The following is a 19,757-nucleotide window of genomic DNA, read 5'->3' as shown; positions in this document are numbered from 1 at the left end:
CCCGCGTGGATCGTGGAGCTGGACGGCTTTCAAAGACCTTCTGGCAAGGAGATGTTATCCCTTTGGTGCTTCTAGGGCACCGAACTGCAGGTTACCTAGAAAGCAGCACATCCCCGCGACGAAACCCAGGATGCTCCGACACAGAGAGTCTGAGTGCACAGAGACTACACGGCAAAAACTGAAAAGCTGTTTGGCTTCTCTTTTTTCAACAAATAAACTTATCCGTACGCACGTCCCCAAATAAATCAGACCAACAGCAGTCAAACCAGTCTACGTTTTAATGGAAAAGGCTAGTGCCTTAACTACAAAATATATATTAAAATACATAAATAAGTTACCGTAAGAAAAATAACTGTTCCAAGGTTATACCTCTGTCTTGCATAAATATCGTATCTGCACTTAAACTCTGATACTTTCTTCACGAAGCTTTGGCCTGCATAATAACATTTATTGCCCGATGGCTTAACTGAAATGCTAACCTTTGCGATTACTTCGCCCTACAGCGGGGTAGGGGACTGAATTAACCCCTTCTCCTTACTGGTGCGTTATCTGCCCGCTGCGTGGAAACGCTGTCCCTGTGCAACCGCCGCGTTAACAGTCACGTTAAGAAGAGGCTGTTCCCACACGCATTATCCTGAACAACATGTTGAAGTTGTTGCTTCTTATTGCGTCCCGGCAAGCACCGATCACTTGTGTTTTAGGTTTGCCGACTGTAGAGAATAAAAGAAAAGAAAAAACACTTCAGTTACTGAGTAAGAAACTGGTAAAAATACTTATTTGATCCAATCTCAAAATTTAGGGGTTTCTTTCAAGTATTTTTTTTAAATACACGGTGAAATGCCACCATTTATCCAACACATAAACAAACCCCGTTCTTTAAAGAATTGTCGGTAGCTCTCTTATAGAACAGCTTAAAGGACTTGTTGAAAGGGGAATGCTATACATACTTTTTTTTTGTGTGTGTGTGTGTATCTGCTTCCCCAAAGACCTAGAGAACTAACAGCACTGCTTAAGTTGATAGTTTGGTGGTTTTTTTTTAAAGCAGAATTATAAACCAAGAACTGAAACACTACTTTAAAGCGTTTTTAAAATTGCGTTCAACAAAACTAGCAATTTCTTGACCATCCAGAAAGTTGGAAACCGCTTTGAAGTGTTCTTTCTAAAATTGTGATCCCAGATTATACTGGACACTCACAGCCCACTGCCACAGGCAATTGGCTACGACTGAAAAATGAAAGGTTACTTCTGCTACTTTAGTTCCAGGCCAAAAAGCCTGAAGTCACTTAACGAGCCCAGGTGGCCTCCGAGACACATCTTATCTGCCCCACTGGGGTCCAAGACTCCCTGTTCCCTCCAAACACACGTACTTACCACGTAACCGCCCAGCCCTCTGGATTGCCTGATTCACAGCTTTCAGGTTATTCAACAGCTCCGTGTGGTTGTTGCAACGGATTTTGTATTGATTTATTAAATCTCTGTTAAGATCATACAGCTCGATGTACCGCGTCTTCATGTTTTTCCTGGGGAAACAATCAGTCCTGTTATTTGCATCTCTGGGGACAAGAAAGTAATTCCTGGTTTGTCAATATAAAGGTGCAGCGACACGTGGTTGTGATAGGTACCACGGTTACCCGTACGGCTGCCAGCTACAAGACAGACTTGTCTAGACACGTTGGTTATACTCGTTACTTTACTGAAAAAAAAAAATGGTCTATTTTTGCAGTTACTTTACCCGGCAATGCAAAGAGGAGATGCCACTTTCCCCAGTGAAAGTAACACTGCTCTGCATTAGCTCAGACCTCTTTACTGCTGCTCTTGACAGTAAAAACAGGACATTTGCAGGAGAACACCGACACCTAAAATTTCTTTCTTGGTGTTCTCTCACCACAGACAGCTTTTATTGCCTTCTTCCCTTATTGTATGCTTTCCAATTATCTCACCATCTCGAGGCTGATTCACCCCACCTGCTCCGTGCAGGACCCTGCCTCTGCCCTTTTGCCTTCCCCAGACTGGTTTCCCACCTGAAGAACAAGACAAGGCTCAAGGAGACCTCACAGTGGGCCCAGCAAAGGTATCGATTCTACATCACAACTTTTGCAACTAGGAAACCCCTACATCACACAAATGGGTTTTTGTGCTCTTTTCTGCCTGAAAAGCAAAGACCGGCCGTTCTAAACCCAAAACACTCAAGCTAAGCAGCAATTACTCACATGTCTCCCAGGAGCCGCGCGTCTTCCGCCTGAACCAGCATGCTGCGGATGAGGTTGGAGTGCTCAGCCATGTCAGCAGTGAGCCTCTGATTCACCGCGTGGTGTTCATCCACCTGGCCAAGGCAAACAGGCATGAGAAAGGGCCCCTGGCACTCTGGGCCTGTTCCATAGCACGAAGAATAAACAGAAAGTCGAGGCTGTCCCTTTGTCTTTGCGCAGCAAGCCATTGCTGGCCAATTTCCATGAAGAAGATACATCAGTTTGGAGATCTTCTCATACAAATGCCCCCAGCGACCGCTTAGCCGCCAATTTAGAAACGCCCGATGCCTCCTCACCTTGACCAACACTTTTCGCAGCTCCTCAAAGTAAGCAGGGAAATCTGCTTCCACCTGCAAATCTTCGATGGCCAGGAAGGAGGCCATTGACTGGATAATGTCACCTGCCAGATCAATATCATCCGTGTTGATGGAAATCTGTCAGAAAGGAAAGAAAGCGCTCCAGCGTCCTTCCATGCCAAAACATCTCCCAGAATTGCCTCTCATACGGTTACCCAGCCTCACAGCAGTTCATTCTATCACGAGGCAAAATTATCGCAAGAGCGAGCTCTAGGCTTTCAGGAGATGAGGAGACACTAATTTCAGAGGGGCTTTTATTCAGGCCTGGAGCAAAGAGGCATCTGTGCACACAGGACCAGTGCAAAAGTTACAGGCAGCCTTTGTGCCTCAAAATTATGGCTCCCTGAAACCACCCTGTGTGGGAACAGGTACCTTCCTACAGATCTGGAGGCTAAGCAGGCTTTTTTTTTCATTAACTGGCCCTGGACTTTTACCCACTAACAGTAAACAGACCCAAAATTTTCCCAAACCTTCCCTAAAACATAAGTACTTTCTCTGCCTGTTCAGTCGTCCTTCATTTTTACTGCCTCATATTGACACCACCCTTAAGTTTCACCAGATTATAATTAAAAGGGTGTTCCCCTTCTCCATGAAGGTACTCACCTCTCCGCCGGGCTTGATTTTGATGCAGAGCTGACCCGCATTACGAAGGGAAGTGAAGCAAACCTGAAAAGGAGCGCTCTGAAACTCCGCATCCTCTGGTAGCAAGAAGCTCTGATTCAGCCACATAACAATCTTGCAAAAATAAGGCGAAAAGCATCAGCCATCACGTATGTGGAAAGCCTGGAGAACCACGCAACGTCCCTGCATGTGACATGCACCAGGGCACTCTGTGCAAGGTACCTTGGAAGTTTCATTTACTGAATTTCATCCCCTAAAACCCATGCAATGAACTTATGAGAATGAGGACAGTGCAATCCTTGCCTCAAAGCTGAATAGTCCTAAGAAAATCAAATCCAAAACCCAGGGGCCACAGCCCAAGGTGAAAATATAAGCCCAGGCCTTGAGACTGGAGAAAGCTGGGAAGCAAGGCTTGGCTCTTTCAAGGAGAATTTCTTTTCACCTTGTTTTTTGCCTTGGCTATTTAATGCAGTAATTGTCATGTAAACAGGGCAGAGACCTATAGTTCTGAGGGAAATGACCAGCTCTAGTTACTGCTATCCCATAACCCAGGTCTTTCAGAACCAGACTACAGCACTGCTGCTTGTCTGTTGTGAAATCCTGCCATTATCTGGGCACTGTATCTTCTTTTTCCTGTTCTCTGTTCATTTACAGAATTCATCACTCACTACAGGGCTCCTGCTGCTGGCATTCCGTCAATTGTCACACAGCAAACAAGACAGTTATCTGAAACACTTCATGTTCTCAGGCCATTAACTCCTGCAGCTGCAGGAATTCCTGAAGCAGGGAATTAAGGAATTCAATTAAGGAAAATCTTTTAAAGAAGGGAAAAAAGCACCGAGTCAAGTTGTAATACACAGACTCCAAAGGCCAGCACTGCAGTTCACTGCATAATTTTCCCTTTGCTCTCAGAAGTATCAAGCTAATTGCAAACCCTCCGCCTGCAGCATCTGTACCCAGGACGGGGAAATAGGAAGCAGAGCAGAAACTCACCCTTTGAGGTCTCTCATTCATTGTGCAGTTGACAAAGCTCAGCGGCTCTGTGGCCGAGTCCGGGCTGCTCAGGGCATACATGGAAAAGCGAGGAAGCTGTCTTGTCAACTCGAATACATGGAACTGTGTGCTGGAAAAAGAGAGACAGGTACTAACATACCAGGGATTCACCTATTGCAACAGTTCCTGGTCCTTTTTTAGCTGGCTACTGACATCAGCAGCTTCCAGCCATGTAATCAGTTCAGTTACAGCAGCCATGTAATCAGTTCTTACTGTTTCCCAGAAAAAACACTGCAGCTTGGAAATTCCAAGCTTATCCCATCACAAAGTTGAATGATTCCTCCCCTACTGCTTACATTTTCCGTATTCCTTCCAATGAAATATATTCTCAAGGTTAACATGTAAGATCTTACTATGTGACTGGTTATTTTCTTTACAGGTTCAGGGAAGCCTTATTAAAAGCAATAATAAAGACAAATAGAGGAAAAAAAAAAAAAGGGGAATTCAGTCCCATACACCCTTCCTGCAGCGGTTGGCTCTGAAAATATGCCTCCCCATTCAGGGAAAGAAGGCTGCTTCCTGGGGCACCGCCAGTTCCAGCAGATGCGAGCAGAGAGAAAGCTGGTGTCTAATGTATATGAAGAGATATTTTATTTCTATGGGAAACTGGAAGTGTTGTCTTGAAGTCAGGCAAATGCTACTTTCTACTTGCCCTGAAGACATTCCAGCTCTACTTCCAGTAACACAGAGAAGTGGGGCACCAGGGAATTAACGGTGCATGGGACAAGCACAAAGGCACATCATTGCTTTTCCTGGTCACACAGTCAGCTCTGGAGACCAGCAGAGATCCCAACACAAAATTCACCTGTTTCTGTAACCCACAAAGGCTTTGATGTGCAAATCCACAGGGACGTCTTTAGGTGGAGTAAGGGGAACACGAACGCAACCGGAGAGGTTCTGGAGACTGGGGTGTACCACGTGGCTCTCCCCTTCGAATATGCCTTCAGCAAAGATCAGCACAGCACGGATGATTGTGTCTGAGCAACAGGAAGAAAAAGCAGTTCCTAAATTAAGAGCTGCCAATAAACCACCACTGCTTTCCGAATTAAGCAGAGTCAACTCTTTATACCCCTCCTGAATTGTTAAAATACCCCAGAAGACCAGCAATACCACACCTGGACCCGACTGTATCTTCAGCATGCCTGGTACCAGGTGAATTTGCTGTCTTGGGGTAGCTCCAGTTTTGCATATAAAGCCAGCTGAGGCCCAGCTGCGTTAAGGTAACACCCTCCCTAACACCGCTGTAGGTTAGAGTCAACACAAGGAGTATTGCAGGGATCACCAAGACTCATTTCATCCAAGTTAAATGTTAATTGCCTTGGAAAATAACACCTAACAAGAAACAAATTCCAGCAAACTCCTCTCTTCTGAGACCCATCAAAGGACCACAGCTTGATTCAAAACTGTGTGAAAGGAAAGCAACCACAAAGGGGAAATTACAGACAATAAAAGGGGAGACAGGCAAATCATCAGCTAAATATAACTAAAGGTTTGCATGAAATTTACATGAAATGAATGTCAACGGTTGCAGGTTACCACTCACCATTTGTGGTGGAGATGCACAGCTCCACATGGGCAGACTGGCTGTCGGAGCCCAGATTAACCGAGAGGGCTGTCTGGAGCTGGGTATTTGCTGGAATCACACCTCTCTGCCCATCACCTTCCTTCAACTGAGTGCTCAGTGCAGCCTGTTGCAAAACACACACGCTTCAGTATCAGAATCTCAAGATTTCCATTCAAGCAACCTAGAAAACATACGCACAAGTCAGTTCTCTTTTTTGTTTTCAAGAGAAGGTTTTATTTACAGCAATTCCCAAACGCTTCACACTGCTAAGAACAGCAGCTGGATTAGGCAAGGAGCCGTGGACACTTATGCTACAATTTGTTCAAGTGCTTTACTGTCGATGGAGCTCAGCTCTGTATTCACACCTTTATTCAGAAAAGTGCTTAACATATATTCAATTTTAAGCACAAGCTTATACAATTCCACGCTTTTGCTATGGTGGTCATTTACTGTTCAAATATGAGTCTGCTCTTTTCGCAGACTATTTTTTGAAGCTCTTTAATTCTTTAATTCAAGTGCGCTTCTCACACCCTGGCAGCACTCCCAGCCCTCACCCAATTAATTACCCGATCCTCTCATGCAATCCCCTCTGACCTCAGAGTTTGCTTATGCACTGAAAACTACAATTTGCAGTCATAAACCAAAGCACAGGGCTGAACAGAATCCAGCTCCAAACACGGCTGCTCTGGCAAGACGAAGGACCAAATAAACTGTTACTTCTTAAAATACAAAAAGCAAGTTCTGAACTTGCACAAGGAGCAAGCCAGATGCAGAAGCTGGAATCCCCAGTAGACAATCTTGCTTCTTCCTAACAGCTTACAGCCCTGACTTGTCTTGACTGCCCCAGATTACTCCAGATTCATAGCAATGAAAAGGTGTGTTTTGGCCCTACAAGTTGCTTAAGTAGTACCTTTGCATTTTCCTCATAATTTCTTAATTCCAGCAGCAGATTTTGTTTCTTTTGACTAAGTTCTCGGATCAGATCCTGCTCAGCACTTGTATCCATTAGGTTTCCCTTCATCTCCTCACCTCCTGGCAGATAGCCTCGGACTGTACGGAAACAAAACATAGACAATTTCAGCAAAGCCTTCCCCAGCCTCTCCAAAACTTTAATTTCTGCAACAAGACGCCCGTGTACCACCTCAGCAGCAGACACTGATTCTAGTCTTCATTTGGTACCACACAGCTGAGAACCTGAGCACTGATTTACACCCACTGAGGCTTTTGACTTTCCTGGTGATCAGGGCAAGAGAACTGCACATTTTAGAAAACAAAAAAAGGTGAATTTCCAAGCTATCCTTTGAGCTGTCTTTACCTGACCAAACAAGGGCAGTGCCCTGTCCTTTTGCGAGGATTCCCACTGCAACCATTCTTTCAGGTGCTTAGACAAGTCTGCAATTATGCAAAATTAATAAAATGTGTACCTGGATTTCTAGAGCTGGTCAGAGGAGTTTTTACTGTCTGAAGGTGACTGTAAGTCACTGTCAATCAGCCAGTAAACAAGATTTACCCACGTTAGTTTTCCCCCAAATCAAGGGATACTTCAAGGGGTAAGACCAGTAGCCGAGAGCTAGGGAAATATCTCCAACTGCCTGTAGAGACAGAAGAGCTGAACAGATGATGAGAAAAAGATGCTTGCTATAAACTTCCATTTTGCTCTAGGGCCATGTGCTCTGATTGCAGCTGACAATGAAAGCCAGGGACAAAAATCTTATACCTGCAAAGAATATGCTGCCTGGCTGTGTAAACCCCGTAAAAAGTCGCAGGGAACTTGAAAAGTATTCAGCGTGCACACTGTCCTCCCATGAAAGGACCCGCCTCATTATTTGAGTTATTGATCCATTTAAAATGAGAGCAAGACCGAAAACACACTGAAACACAGAACACCTCCTGTGAAAGGATGTTGGCCCCAAACAGAACCTAATGACAAGGACTATGAGAATGCACTGTCCATACAATTGCAAAAACAGGGCTATTACTATTTAATGATGTCTAAAGTCTCCAGCCTAAAGGGATTCCCATTGTGACAAGGCTTGTTTAGGACAGAACCCATCAGAAAAGGATGACATTAACCCACACAGCTCTGCTAGGACAAGGTATCTTCAGAACCGTGTACAATGTTCCCCTTCTGTAAGCCTGGGAAAAAGGTTTATATGCTGAAGCCCAAGTACAGCAAATCCCCGCAGCCTGTGATTAAGACAGACAGCAAAACGCTGTGCTATTTAAGAAGGCTTTTGTTCCAAATGGGTTGTGCCAGCCCTGCTTGTCTCAGGCCACCGACACCAAGCAGTCAGATAATCACACCAGTGTCTTTCCTGGAGCCATCCCTGTAAATTATGCTGAGCTTATTTAAATAATGTGTGATCGTATTTGTTTCCACTCACAGGAACCAGGTCTGACTTCTTGAATGCATGGTGGGATAAATCCACCGATTCTCCAGTCTCAGGATAGCATTCTCCAGGAAAGAAAGGGCTTTTAACATCTAAGATTTCTAATATAAAAAGTATTCATCTTCAGAGGTACACCAAAACACGTGCCCCCCCCAGCACTCTGAACACCTTTACCCACCGTAAAGCTACCAAAGAATTATTACATACAGGAAAAAAAGATTTCCTACACATTCATCTATAATAACATTGCCTGAAGAACCACAGTCTGTACTGAATATAGTTATCTCTTCATTATTAGGTTGGGACTTCTTCCGTTAGGCAAATGAATTTTGATGGCTTCTTGGATTGCAATGAAACACATGCCGATTATCAGAGAAAACAATATTAAAAATCCCGCTTGCAGATAGCGTAACTCAAAATTCCCTTAACTTCACATAAAGCGAAGGGAATTTGGCACACAAAAATGCCTATGGAACCAAAACGTTTAGCTAATCTGAGATGATGCAATGTGCCTGATATCACTGTGTCTTAAATTAATATCCTGAACAATGCTTTTACCTTCACCATCAACTGAACAGCAGATTAACTGGGTGCTCCCATCCATTCTGTAATCTCCCTCCACCACTCCTGCAATTGAGGAAGCAAAGTTGTCCTTAAAGATGACCTCCCCAGTTCGGTCACTGCGTGCATCAACCTGAAACAACAAAGGCACACCATGAACAGAAAAGCTAACTCCAAAATATATGTTATGCTGTACTCTGGAGTTGTTGGAACTGCTCCACTCATGGAAGTGCAGGTGAACTTGCAGCTCTGCTGATCAGACCACCACACGTGAATAAAAAATACCATCCAGAAATGACCTCTGGACAGGCTCAGCTGGAAGGAACTGCTCTTCAGAGACACTTCCCTAAGTTACAAACAAGAAGAAGGAAAGAAGGGGACTGCAAGTCTGCACTGGGAAGGTTATGCACACATCAATGCGGCAACGACGGGGCTAAACCAGAAATAACTTTAATACAATAGTTACAATCTCTCCTCTTAGCTGCGGTCCATGTCTGATGAATTATTTTTATACCAAACACCACAACCTTTAATTATCTTCCATTGCAGAAGAACAGAGAGAGGGGGCCCGGTTCTGTGCAGTGTGTCCTTTCCAAAGCACAGGACCCAGCATTACTCTTTCTAGGAGCTTGTTTCAGACCAACAAGCAGGGTAGCGTCTGCCAGTGGAAAAGAACAGAAAAGAGAGTAAAAGAGAGAACCTCTCCTTGCTTAACAATGCTATACACCTATCCAACATAAGTTTCAACGTATCTAGGCTCTAGACTGCCAGTTTGATATGAAGTTAATTAAATTCCCCCAGGCTAATGAGAGTAATGAGAGATGTGAAGAAAGAAGCATAGCTTTACAAAAAAACCTGGCAAGCTGTGTCCAGGAGAGATTTGGAAGCTAGAACAGTCATTTCTGGCAAAGGGGAATACCAAGCAACAGGCTTAAGAGATTACGACTGAGCTGTATAGAATGCCTTTACATAAAATTAAATAACACTTGATGGATTTGTTCTAACACTGTCATAGCCAAGACTGACACTGCTCTCCAGTTACACAACCGCTTTGTCTCCCCTGTAGTCTGAGAACATTCAGGAAACATCGCAGAGGATTATTAGCATGTGCTCAAGACACAGCTGAAAAGAGACACTCCAGAGCTCCAGGATGCGGCATATGATCTCTGCTGCCATGGAAACAGCGTACCACACCTTAGCAATCAACTCTCAGCTGAGCAGAGGAAGCAGCTTTTCTCTCATCCCACACTTGGCAGAGGATTCACCAGCCAAACGAGGTTTACTGCAATAGTTCTTCAGTTTTCAACAGTCTCTTTAATTGTAGGTTGTTCTCCTTCAGACAATTTAATAGCCTTGTTCAAACACAGCTTCCAGATTTACAGCTCCTCGTTTCCCTCTGGTATAAACTCACCTTCCCATTGGACCAGCCAGTGATCAGCTCACACACACCATCAGAGTTCAGGTCGAATGCATGTATGCTCATTGCATGGTTCTTAGACTGAGGACAGCAGAAAAAAAGAGTAAATTAAGCCTGGGTATGTTTTCTAAATTGCATATGCTTGAAATATATAAGACACAGGAGTATGAGGATACAGAGATTACAGAAAGGAATAGAAATATGTCTCTTAAGAGGAAGTTTGAGCATCACTATCTGTAAGGTCACACATCTCTGAAATCTTAGTCCTTGCATTACAAATCTAGTCCACGGCTCTCAGATGACCTGATCTTTCCTCTAAGTACATTTTCATCCAAGCAAATAAATAGAAGTCACAAAAACAAAGTGTAAAAAGCCAAATTCTCTAGGAAAAAAAAAAAAAATCAGGGCTTCAACACTGTCATAAAATGAGACCACTGAAGAAAGCCATTAGCACTTTCTGGCCACCTCCTACGGAATCCCTTCTCTTATTACTATTAAATAGACCATTCTGATCTGTGTTATAGGAAGAATATTAAAATAAGCATCAGGAAAGGATCTTGCTAATAGGATTTGCTGCAGCAGCAAATTGCTCTTGATGCGAAAAATTAGCTTCGAACACAGACAATGCAAGATTAATTCAGTCTCTGAAAAACAGTTTATTGATCCAACAATACAGCCGGAGGCATTTTCTAACACTGAACTCAAATTTCTCTGTTGCATTTCTATTGCTTAAACAACAAGCTGAAGCATCCCTAGTAGTACGGTTGTATCAGTGTTGTTTAAGCCTTCACCAATAGTTCCAAAAGCACGTGGTATTAATTTTGCATGTAGTAGGTTTTGTAAGAACAAAATTACATTAAGTGCTATGCTCAGCAGAAAATTTCAAATTTATCTGAGGAGTCACAATAACATCAGAACAACCTGAGATTAAGTAGCTAAAAGCCTTCAAAGCTTTCAGTGATGATATTCCACCATCAGACTAACCTTAATCCTCCAGTAGCGGGCTGTCTTGTCGTAAACTCCAACGGTGCCATTAGAGAGCGCGTAGCCAAAGCGACTGCCGTACATGGGGCTAAGGGCCGTAACAGTCTTCGGGGAAAGCAGGGAGAGAGAGGACACAGGGGTGAAAACTTCAGCATCTTCAGGTAACAGAGAACGGACTATACAATCTGTCATATGAACTACACACTACTTCAACAGTAAATAAGTCTATTGCAGGAAGCATTAAATACTGAATTAACTATCTTTAAAAATCAGTTTGAAATCACCAAAGGCCATGTAGGATTTCCTCACACAGGCTGCATTGCCAGCGCTAAGATGCACTTCATCAAAGATTGCAGAATTGCCCTCAAACTGTGTACTTTGACCAAGTATTTCCTACCACAAGCAGCAAAATGACTGCTCATCGGATTCCTGTGGTCGTCAGCGCTAATACATTACCACTGAAAACCTCCTCCAAACACACAACGTTCCTTAAAGCTTCAGGAGCTGAGGATGGTAAGGAGCTCAACATTACACGGGTCGGGAAAACCCTAGAGACGTTTTTGGTAGAAAGTCTTTGCCCAAGATTAGCAAGATAAAAATTAACAGCTCCCACAGTTGGACTTTTTCTGGAACACAATTAGAACATCAGGCTGGGTATTACCTGAATATCCAGGAAAAGACCCAGGAGTCACAACCCAGCCTATTTCTCACTCATTTTAAGACCCATTACCTTAAAATTCTTCACTAAACCAAGGCTCTCAGGGCTTGGAAATGCTGTTTTTTCCACGCACTAAGACTAGACATTTTAATGCCAGGAGGAACAATTGCAATCATCTGTCTGGTGGTCTTCTGTACAACGTAGCTCAGGAAACTCCTTTAAATTAAATCCTTCACAAACTTCTTAAACTCAGTTGACTGCTCCTTGACTTTTTTTTACCAGAAGATATGGTTCCCAAACCCTTTACCGTTCCATCTGACCAATCTTCTCCAAAGCTGGGCCAAGTAACAATAGCTCCTAAATTGCAAGCACCCAGTAATGACTGTGAAGACCCCAGCAACAGTCAAACTCTCCAAGGTAGCAATACTCCCTTTTAACACCTGATCGTCTGTTTATAAATTCAAGAATCAAAACAGCCTACAGTTTCAGTTTCATAAGACTCAACTCAGAAAATGCAGACAATTCAAGTCTTCCAAAACAAGCACAATCTATAAAGCCACTGTTCACTGAATTTGTCCTCTTAAAGGAAAGGTTTAGGTGCAGCTGCGCCCTTTTAAACTAGAAAGAACAGTAGGGTTGTAACAGGTCTCTAGAGGCTCTGAAGGTGTGAATTTAAAACAATTCAACTGTGGATCTGGAAATAAGTCATACAAGAGAGTGATGGACCTTTAACTAGGACTCACAACATGACTCTAGAGTGGCTACTGTACAGACAAGCAGAACGTATTACAGGCCCAGTTCTAATCCCAGCAACAGCTTCCTCTCCTAGAACACAGCCCGGATTTGTCTTTTATAGCTCTTCCTAAGTGGTTTAGTAGGTAACTAAGCCTTTTAGTCCCAACTTGGGCAGCGGGGAGACTTCAGGTCTTCAAGGACAAAGGCCTGTATGTTGTGTGTCCTTCCTCTACCCTGGGCCCGAAAGGGTCGTGAGAAGGCCAAGAAAACTCCTAAGTGTAAGGATAAGAGTATGTTTCTCCCTTCCAAGCAACCAAAATTTAACATATTCTCAGTTCTTAAGCTAAAAATCAACTCCCACACCTTCCAGTTATCCCTCTAAAAAACCTACCTGCTCCATATTTTACTTTGGGCACTACAAAGGTGTAGCTCTGTTTATACAGGCAGTGTGTAACTCCAACTGCAATATAAACCTCCTGTTTTACCTGGGCAACCCCCTTTTACCCTGCCATGCACGGTTTGGCTACACACAGGGGCAAGTTACTTCATAACGGTCAGCGTATTTGAGGAAAACCGTAGAACACTTTCTTTTGAGCACAAAGAGCTTCAATCACAATCCCATAACCTTTAATCACCTGTGGATGGGGCCCCGACTTCCCATCAAGTGATAGTCACTTTTCTCAACCTGGTGAAAAGTTTGTAAATAAAGCAAGCAAAAAAAACCCCACGTATAATTAAAGACATTATTAAACTCTTAATTTTTGCAGTTTTAGCAGAATAGATACCTTGCCAAATAGTTAAGTAACTATTTAACTACACAATAAATCTGAACCGGTGTAACCAGAGAAGCTTTACAGTACACAATACTTTCAGCTCCATCAGCAATTATGGTAAACATTAGCTAGAAATAATTTACCTCTGTCTCTGACATTTCTGCCACAATCTCATCTTCTTTGAACACCCGGATGTCAAAATCTTCAGAGCCAACAAGCAGCTAGAAAAAAAATAAAGTCTATCTTAAAAAGTTATTCAAGCTAAAGAAATAACAAGGACATATTCCAGGATCCAGAAGGCAAATAAATATTCCAAGTCCAGAAACAAAGACGTTTTAACAGCTGTATGAAGAGTTGTCAGTGGAACAAAAGGTATCCTCTGTTAAGATTTCAGGATCAAGATTTCAGGAGTCTCCCGTTGACCAAGTATTAGTTATACTTGATTATATATACACTATATATAGTTATATATAAAGTCATCCCTCATGATTATAAATGAAAGTTTAAAACCTGGTAGTACCTTTCCGGACTGGAACTGATGAGTCTTCCATCTCTACTTGGCAGAATAGACAGAAATCCATATCAAAGTCGGATTTTCAAAAAGATTAAAGGGGTTTTTTTTTTTTTATTCTTTCAAAGTAAAGACGCTTCAAATTATCACAAACTAAGTTACGCCGACCTAAGTTTACTGTAGCTATTGAAATAACTTACAATAAGTAACATAGGTTAAGAGGCACAGATTTCTCGATAAGTCATAACTACCAGCAAGAAGTGACCAGGTAAAAGCACAGAATCCTGAAACAATTGCTGGTGATGCTGCATTTCCTAGAAGATTTTTTTTTTTCATTTGATTCAACTCATCCCCCTCAATGACTTTCATTCCACTGGACTGGAATTTGAAAAAGCAAGGAAAAAGGTCTTTTTTCTTCCATCTTGCCAAAGACTTGGGAGAAAGTAACCTGGATGTCTAAAATCCTGAGGAAGGCAATGACTAGGAACAAATCAATTTTGTTACCTACTGAATGGCAGAAGTATATTCATGCAGTTTTAAAATCAGTCTATTTTAAATGCAGACATGTTGTTACCGGGGGAGGTAAGAACGGAAATGAAGCCAGGATGCCCATGTATCAGATAAGACACAAAGTGATAAACAACAATTTAAAAAGATGTTCCTGTGCGTTTTCTCAGAACTTCAATTTTAAACCAGAGGCAACTTCACAAAAGCCACAATTAAAAAACAAAAACACCAAAAAGCAAACCTAAAAAAAATAACATTACCTAGATAATTAAGATTAAAAAGAACCCTAAAAAAACATCAGCAAATGCATGTTGGGTGAACTGGCAGGGTAAAGTAGTTGGATAATGCATCCAACTCTGCTTAGCTCAAAGTAGCATCAGATTACACCAACTGCTGAGAACGAACCTTTCTCAAGCAGAAAAAAATAGCAAAACAACAAAAACCCACTTAGAAGCACAAGTTCAAACCAGTTATAATTAGTGCCATAGATCAGTTTCCTGGTTTCTGAATCTTTATACACTTTCTGTAACCACCTCTCAGCACATTAAAAAAATATACACCCTAAGAAAAGCTGTGCAGAAATTGATTGGAAAACCTGAGACTTTTTCACCTCCTGAAGATCTCAATCAAGCAAAGGGTCGACATCAGTACAATATTTATAAAAAAACATATATTTTATGTTTTTAACATAAAAAACCATATATATATTATAAAAATATTTATAAAAAAACACGGAAGGTGTAAAGGTCTTTTATACACCACTATAAACTTTACATCGTTCAAGTAAGCATTCCAAACTAAGATTTTCGGGGAACTAAACAGAAAAGCTTAAGGAATTATGATTAAAACTGAAAGATGACAAAAGTAAGTATTTTTAGCATGGTGATTTAACAGCATATTTACTCGCATCTGATGCATACTAGGGAGCCATTACATTTCTTAAAGACTCCTATTTATAAGCGTGATCCTTCAGCTCCTTCAGGATGGAAGAATATTTACAGCAGAGAACGCCACGGCTTCATCCATCCATTGCACTGATCAGAACAGCAGCTGTTTCCTATTGTCTGTCTCACTTCTTATCAGCAAGATGCTCGTTAGAAGTTAGCTTCATTTTACATCAGAAAAGCACAGAATATTTCATTTCCCCACATCACTACAAAGAAACAGTGGGACTGAATGTGAAGACAGGTCTCTTGATTTTGGCAATCGTTAAGTGAAGCTCTTCACAGCAAAGCTTTTTAAGAGCTCACTTTTACGTGTAAGATCCTTGCAAGTTTATTCTCTAAATTTAAAAACCTATTTATAACCACATTCAAGAAACACCACTGAAATAGATGCCTTGCAACTGATGATCACAGGCATTTAATTGCATTTCTCCAGGTGTAGTTAAAAAAAAGAGATGTCTTCCATTACAGCTGGCCATCGATTCAGCAAAGCGAGGCAGTAATGCTGTAAAGATCCCAGATATCCTAGTTTTTACACACTTGAAGTAGTCCGAGACACCAGTGCTGATCACTTTAACTGGTAACATAAAGCAGTCATATTTGATAACCCGTGGGGTTTTTATTATCATTTCAGTACAAGACCATGAAAACAGCTGAATTCACATGTAAATGGTTACAAACCTCAGTTTTGCCATCACCATCAAAGTCACACAGCGCTAACGAACGAACGTTGTCTCCGGTAACCTAAAACAAGACAGACAGTCCTCAATACCCATGAGAGCTCTCAGAGCAAAACTATTTTTATGATCTCAACTGCAACAAAACAATTGACACAGTCAACATTCAAGCAACACCTGAGCACGCTGAATACATGACCAAAATACAGTTTAAGGTCTGAGATAAATTAAGAAAGATCCAACAACTAAATTAATATTTATCATATAAAAAAAAATAATCAAGAGGAACTAGTGCCATTGAAAGAATCTTGGAATAACATCAAAAGCATTATGTGTAGCCTTACTGTCCAAAAAAGGTCATTTCCTTCATAATCAAAGCCCTGCAGGGCACAGTTTCCACCGATAATAGCAAGTGGAGATGAAATATCTCCCAGCTTTCCAAGAACTATTGCATTGGCTCCATCTGAAACCTACAGAGAAACATTGAAGGAAAAAGAAACAGCAGACAATGAGAAAGCAGACTACACAAATGAAAAAGAGAGCTTCCAACATTCTCACTATCAGCTTAGCTGAGCCCTGAATGCCTATTAATTCTTCTAAATTTTGTCTTGCTAGGTGATGTGTGACATGATACGAAAATCTCTCTTGCACATGCATACACAAACATACATCACATTCACATGTTTCTTTTGAAATATTCCAGATATTCTAAAGGCAAAATGTTTTGAACACAATAATATAAGTAATGCAAGGAACAGAAGCCAAAGTAATGTAAAAACTGTGATCTTTAGAATGGAAAGAAAAAGAAAAGAATGAAGATACTGAAAAAAACCCCAGATATTTAAATTAACTTGCCTCTCTGTAAAACAAATCCGAGTTGTTATATACATCGTAAGCCAATAAATTAGTCTGTGTTCCAACCAGAAGACAATCATAACCAAGCTGAGGGTTCAGCACTCCCGAAGCCAAACATGTGATCCCTTGATTAATGTTGAGAAGAGAAATGTCCGAATCTTGGGTGCTTTGCACCATTCGGTTTGTGCTTGTTCCCTGCCCTCGGGCATGAGGATTATGAATAAAAACCTGTAGAAACAAGAATGTAAATATTATCACAAAGTATATATCTGTTTGTATACAAACATTACAGACTACTTTTTAGATAATAACTGCAATGGGGAAGAAGGGCATTCATGCAACCAAAGCGAGGACAAAAGACCAGGGAGTTTCGCTGACAATACTGTTTCTGACAGTTATTATTTAGTTTTAAACTATACCAAAAAAGGGAAATGGCAGGAAAACCCCTGCTCTGGCCAGCCCAGTTGTGCCACCATTGTTTTGGTTGTTTCTGAGAACAGCAACTGACAAATTTTCAGACACAAAAAAAAAGCAAACCAAAAGGACCAACAACAAACTAAACAAATTTTATCCAGCTGGTAACAGCGTTACCAAAAAACCCCAAACATTTAGGACAATTTACCTGGTACCTATCTGTAACCTCCATCTGGAGGTGGACATGGTTAATTTAAAAAGGAGCCTGTGATAAATACGTTTTTATTCTCACTGACCAATATTCAGTCGGTTTAATTGTTTGGAGCAGACTCAGGGGATCACAGCATATTATGCTTAATAGCCTTTGCTTTATGCCTGTGCAGTGTCTCTCAACCAAGCCCTTGTTCTACGCTATTCCTAAAGGCTCTAAAATAAAATTAATAATAATGCTGGGAAACATCACAGATGAACCATGTTTGTATTCACAGCAACCTAAACGCCTCTGTGGGTTTATGCTTCAACCTATGTTTTGTTTATTAGCTAGGTCGTATTTAACCCTCTTTTGTTTGTATTTCAAACTCAGAGCGCAAACAACATTTTCTGTTCCCGCAAGGCAGTCTTTGCATCGCCTACAGAAACCTTTACACCATTCCCTTTACCAGCACCGAGCTCAGCCTGTCACAGTGCTAAGGCTTACTGCTAGAACTGAGAACGGTACCGTAACACCCACAGCTTGAAAAAAATCCTATTATCATAGAATGGTTTAGGTTGGAAGGGACCTTAAAGACCTTCTCGTCCAACCCACTGCCCTGGGCAGGGACATCTCCCACCGGACCAGGTTGCTCCAAGCCCCCTCCAACCTGGCCTTGAACCCCTCAGGGATGGGGCAGCCACAGCTTCTCTGGGCAACCTTACCCACCAGAAAATGGGAAAGTTATCTGGGCGACCTGGGTTACCAGCTATTAATTTCTGCAAACTCCCTGTCACCTCAAAGCAGAGCTTCGAGTACTGGTGGCCGTGCCTGCAGGCAGCTCCAGCGCCTCTTCCATCGCTCCCGGCCTACCCACAGCGGAGGACACCTCTCGCCCGGCTTTGCAAGGGTGGGCAGGGAACCTGGAGGGCGTTAACAGGATTTTCTGCTGGAGCCAAAACCCCAGAGGAGGACTGCGACCTCCGCCGACACCCCGCTGAGCCGCAGTCCGACCCCGCAGCCGAGGGGAGCGGGGCCTGCCGGCAGGACAGGGCCGCCCCGGGGCGGGAGGGGGGTGGGAGGCCCCGCAGCACCACCAGGGCAGGCCCCGGCCCCCGATGAGGAATTTTTCTCCTCAGTTTAAGGGCGGCGGCCCCGTGAGGGGAGGCGGGCGGGATGACGGGCCGCGCCGCCCCGTTACCTTGCCCGCCTGCGTGGCGGCCACCAGGCAAGGGTGCGTCCCGTCGTACCGGCCCAGCGCCACCATGCGGGGCAGGATCTTGTGGTTGAGCTTCAGCGTGAACACGGGCACCAGCATGGCGGCGGAGAGACCGGGCCTGGCCGGTCCGCGGGACCCGCCGCCGGACGCGGGCTCCACCGGGGCCGGGCACCGCCCGCTCGCGCACGACGCCGCTGCGTCGGGGGGGGGGGGCGGGGCTAAGGCGGGGAGGGGTGGGGTCGTGGCTGGAGGGGCGGGGCCCTGGCGGGGAGGGGCGGGGCGGTTGGGGCTGGGGCAAACTGAGTGTGCGGGGTGGGGGGGGGCTAGCGGGGCTGGAGAACTGGGAGGCAGGTGGGGGGAACTGGGTTGTGGGACTGGCGGGGGGGGGTTGAGGGGGGCAGTTGGGAGGGCTAGGCTGTGGGATTGGGGGAGGGACGACAATTGCAAAGATCAGGGGAGCCTGGGGGGCGACTGGAGCATAGGACTGGGGGAGCTGGTGGGGGCATTTGCAGAGGTCAGGGGAGCTGGTGGGGGCAACTGGAGGTACTGGGGGGCAGCTGGTGTGTGGGATTGGGGGGGGCAGTTGCAAAGTTCAGGGGAACCTGGGGGGCAACTGGAGCGTAGGACTGGGGGAGCTGGTGGGGGCAACTGGAGGTACTGGGGGGCAGCTGGTGTGTGGGATTGGGGGGAGCAGTTGCAAAGGTCAGGGGAACCTGGGGGGCGACTGGAGCGTAGGACTGGGGGAGCTGGGGGTGGCATTTGCAGAGGTCAGGGGAGCTGGTGGGGGCAACTGGAAGTACTGGGGGGGAGCTGGGGGTAACTGGGGTGTGGGACTGGGGGGAGATAGGGGCGTTTCCAGAGGTCAGGGGTGCTCGGAGGGGGCAACTGGAGCTGCTAGGGGGCAGCTGTGGTGTGTGACTGGGGGGAGATGGGGGACATTTGCAAAGGTCAGGGGAGCTGGGGGGGAGTTTGGGATGCAGGGGGCAGTTGGTGGAGCTGGGGGGCAATGGGAGGTGTAGGACTAAGGCGGGCATTTGCAGACATCAGGGGAGCTGGGGAGGCAAATGGAGGTACTGGGA

At 44.0% G+C, this 19,757-nt stretch overlaps 1 protein-coding gene across 1 annotated transcript; it reads right to left on the bottom strand.

Moving 5' to 3' along the window:
- Positions 1–255: 255 nt before the first annotated feature.
- BBS2 (Bardet-Biedl syndrome 2) lies at positions 256–18,859 on the bottom strand. Its single transcript, XM_074152005.1, has 17 exons — positions 18,661–18,859; positions 16,856–17,083; positions 16,345–16,470; positions 16,005–16,067; positions 13,505–13,582; positions 11,196–11,300; positions 10,206–10,292; positions 8,792–8,927; positions 6,754–6,893; positions 5,823–5,967; positions 5,085–5,256; positions 4,220–4,349; positions 3,209–3,340; positions 2,546–2,683; positions 2,211–2,323; positions 1,372–1,520; positions 256–710 (listed from the first exon to the last, which is right to left on the bottom strand). Exons 1-17 carry the CDS (start codon positions 18,775–18,777, stop codon positions 604–606), a joined length of 2,166 nt encoding a protein of 721 aa, XP_074008106.1. The 5' UTR covers positions 18,778–18,859; the 3' UTR covers positions 256–603.
- Between the last annotated feature and the right edge of the window lie 898 nt (positions 18,860–19,757).

The sequence above is a fragment of the Numenius arquata genome, chromosome 8, assembly GCF_964106895.1.
Source record: "Numenius arquata chromosome 8, bNumArq3.hap1.1, whole genome shotgun sequence".
Lineage (NCBI taxonomy): Eukaryota > Metazoa > Chordata > Aves > Charadriiformes > Scolopacidae > Numenius > Numenius arquata.
Note: the sequence above shows the minus strand (reverse complement) of the source record. Positions and strands in the feature narration are given on the sequence as shown.

Excerpts from the sequence above, each read along its gene's own strand:
- BBS2 (XM_074152005.1), bottom strand. The coding sequence starts at position 18,777 with ATGCTGGTGCCCGTGTTCACGCTGAAGCTCAACCACAAGATCCTGCCC. Across the intron at positions 13,583-16,004 it reads ATGGTGATGGCAAAACTGAG|CTGCTTGTTGGCTCTGAAGA; the intron begins GTTTGTAACCAT and ends TTTTTTTTCTAG. Across the intron at positions 2,684-3,208 it reads AAATCAAGCCCGGCGGAGAG|ATTTCCATCAACACGGATGA; the intron begins GTGAGTACCTTC and ends CCTTTCTGACAG.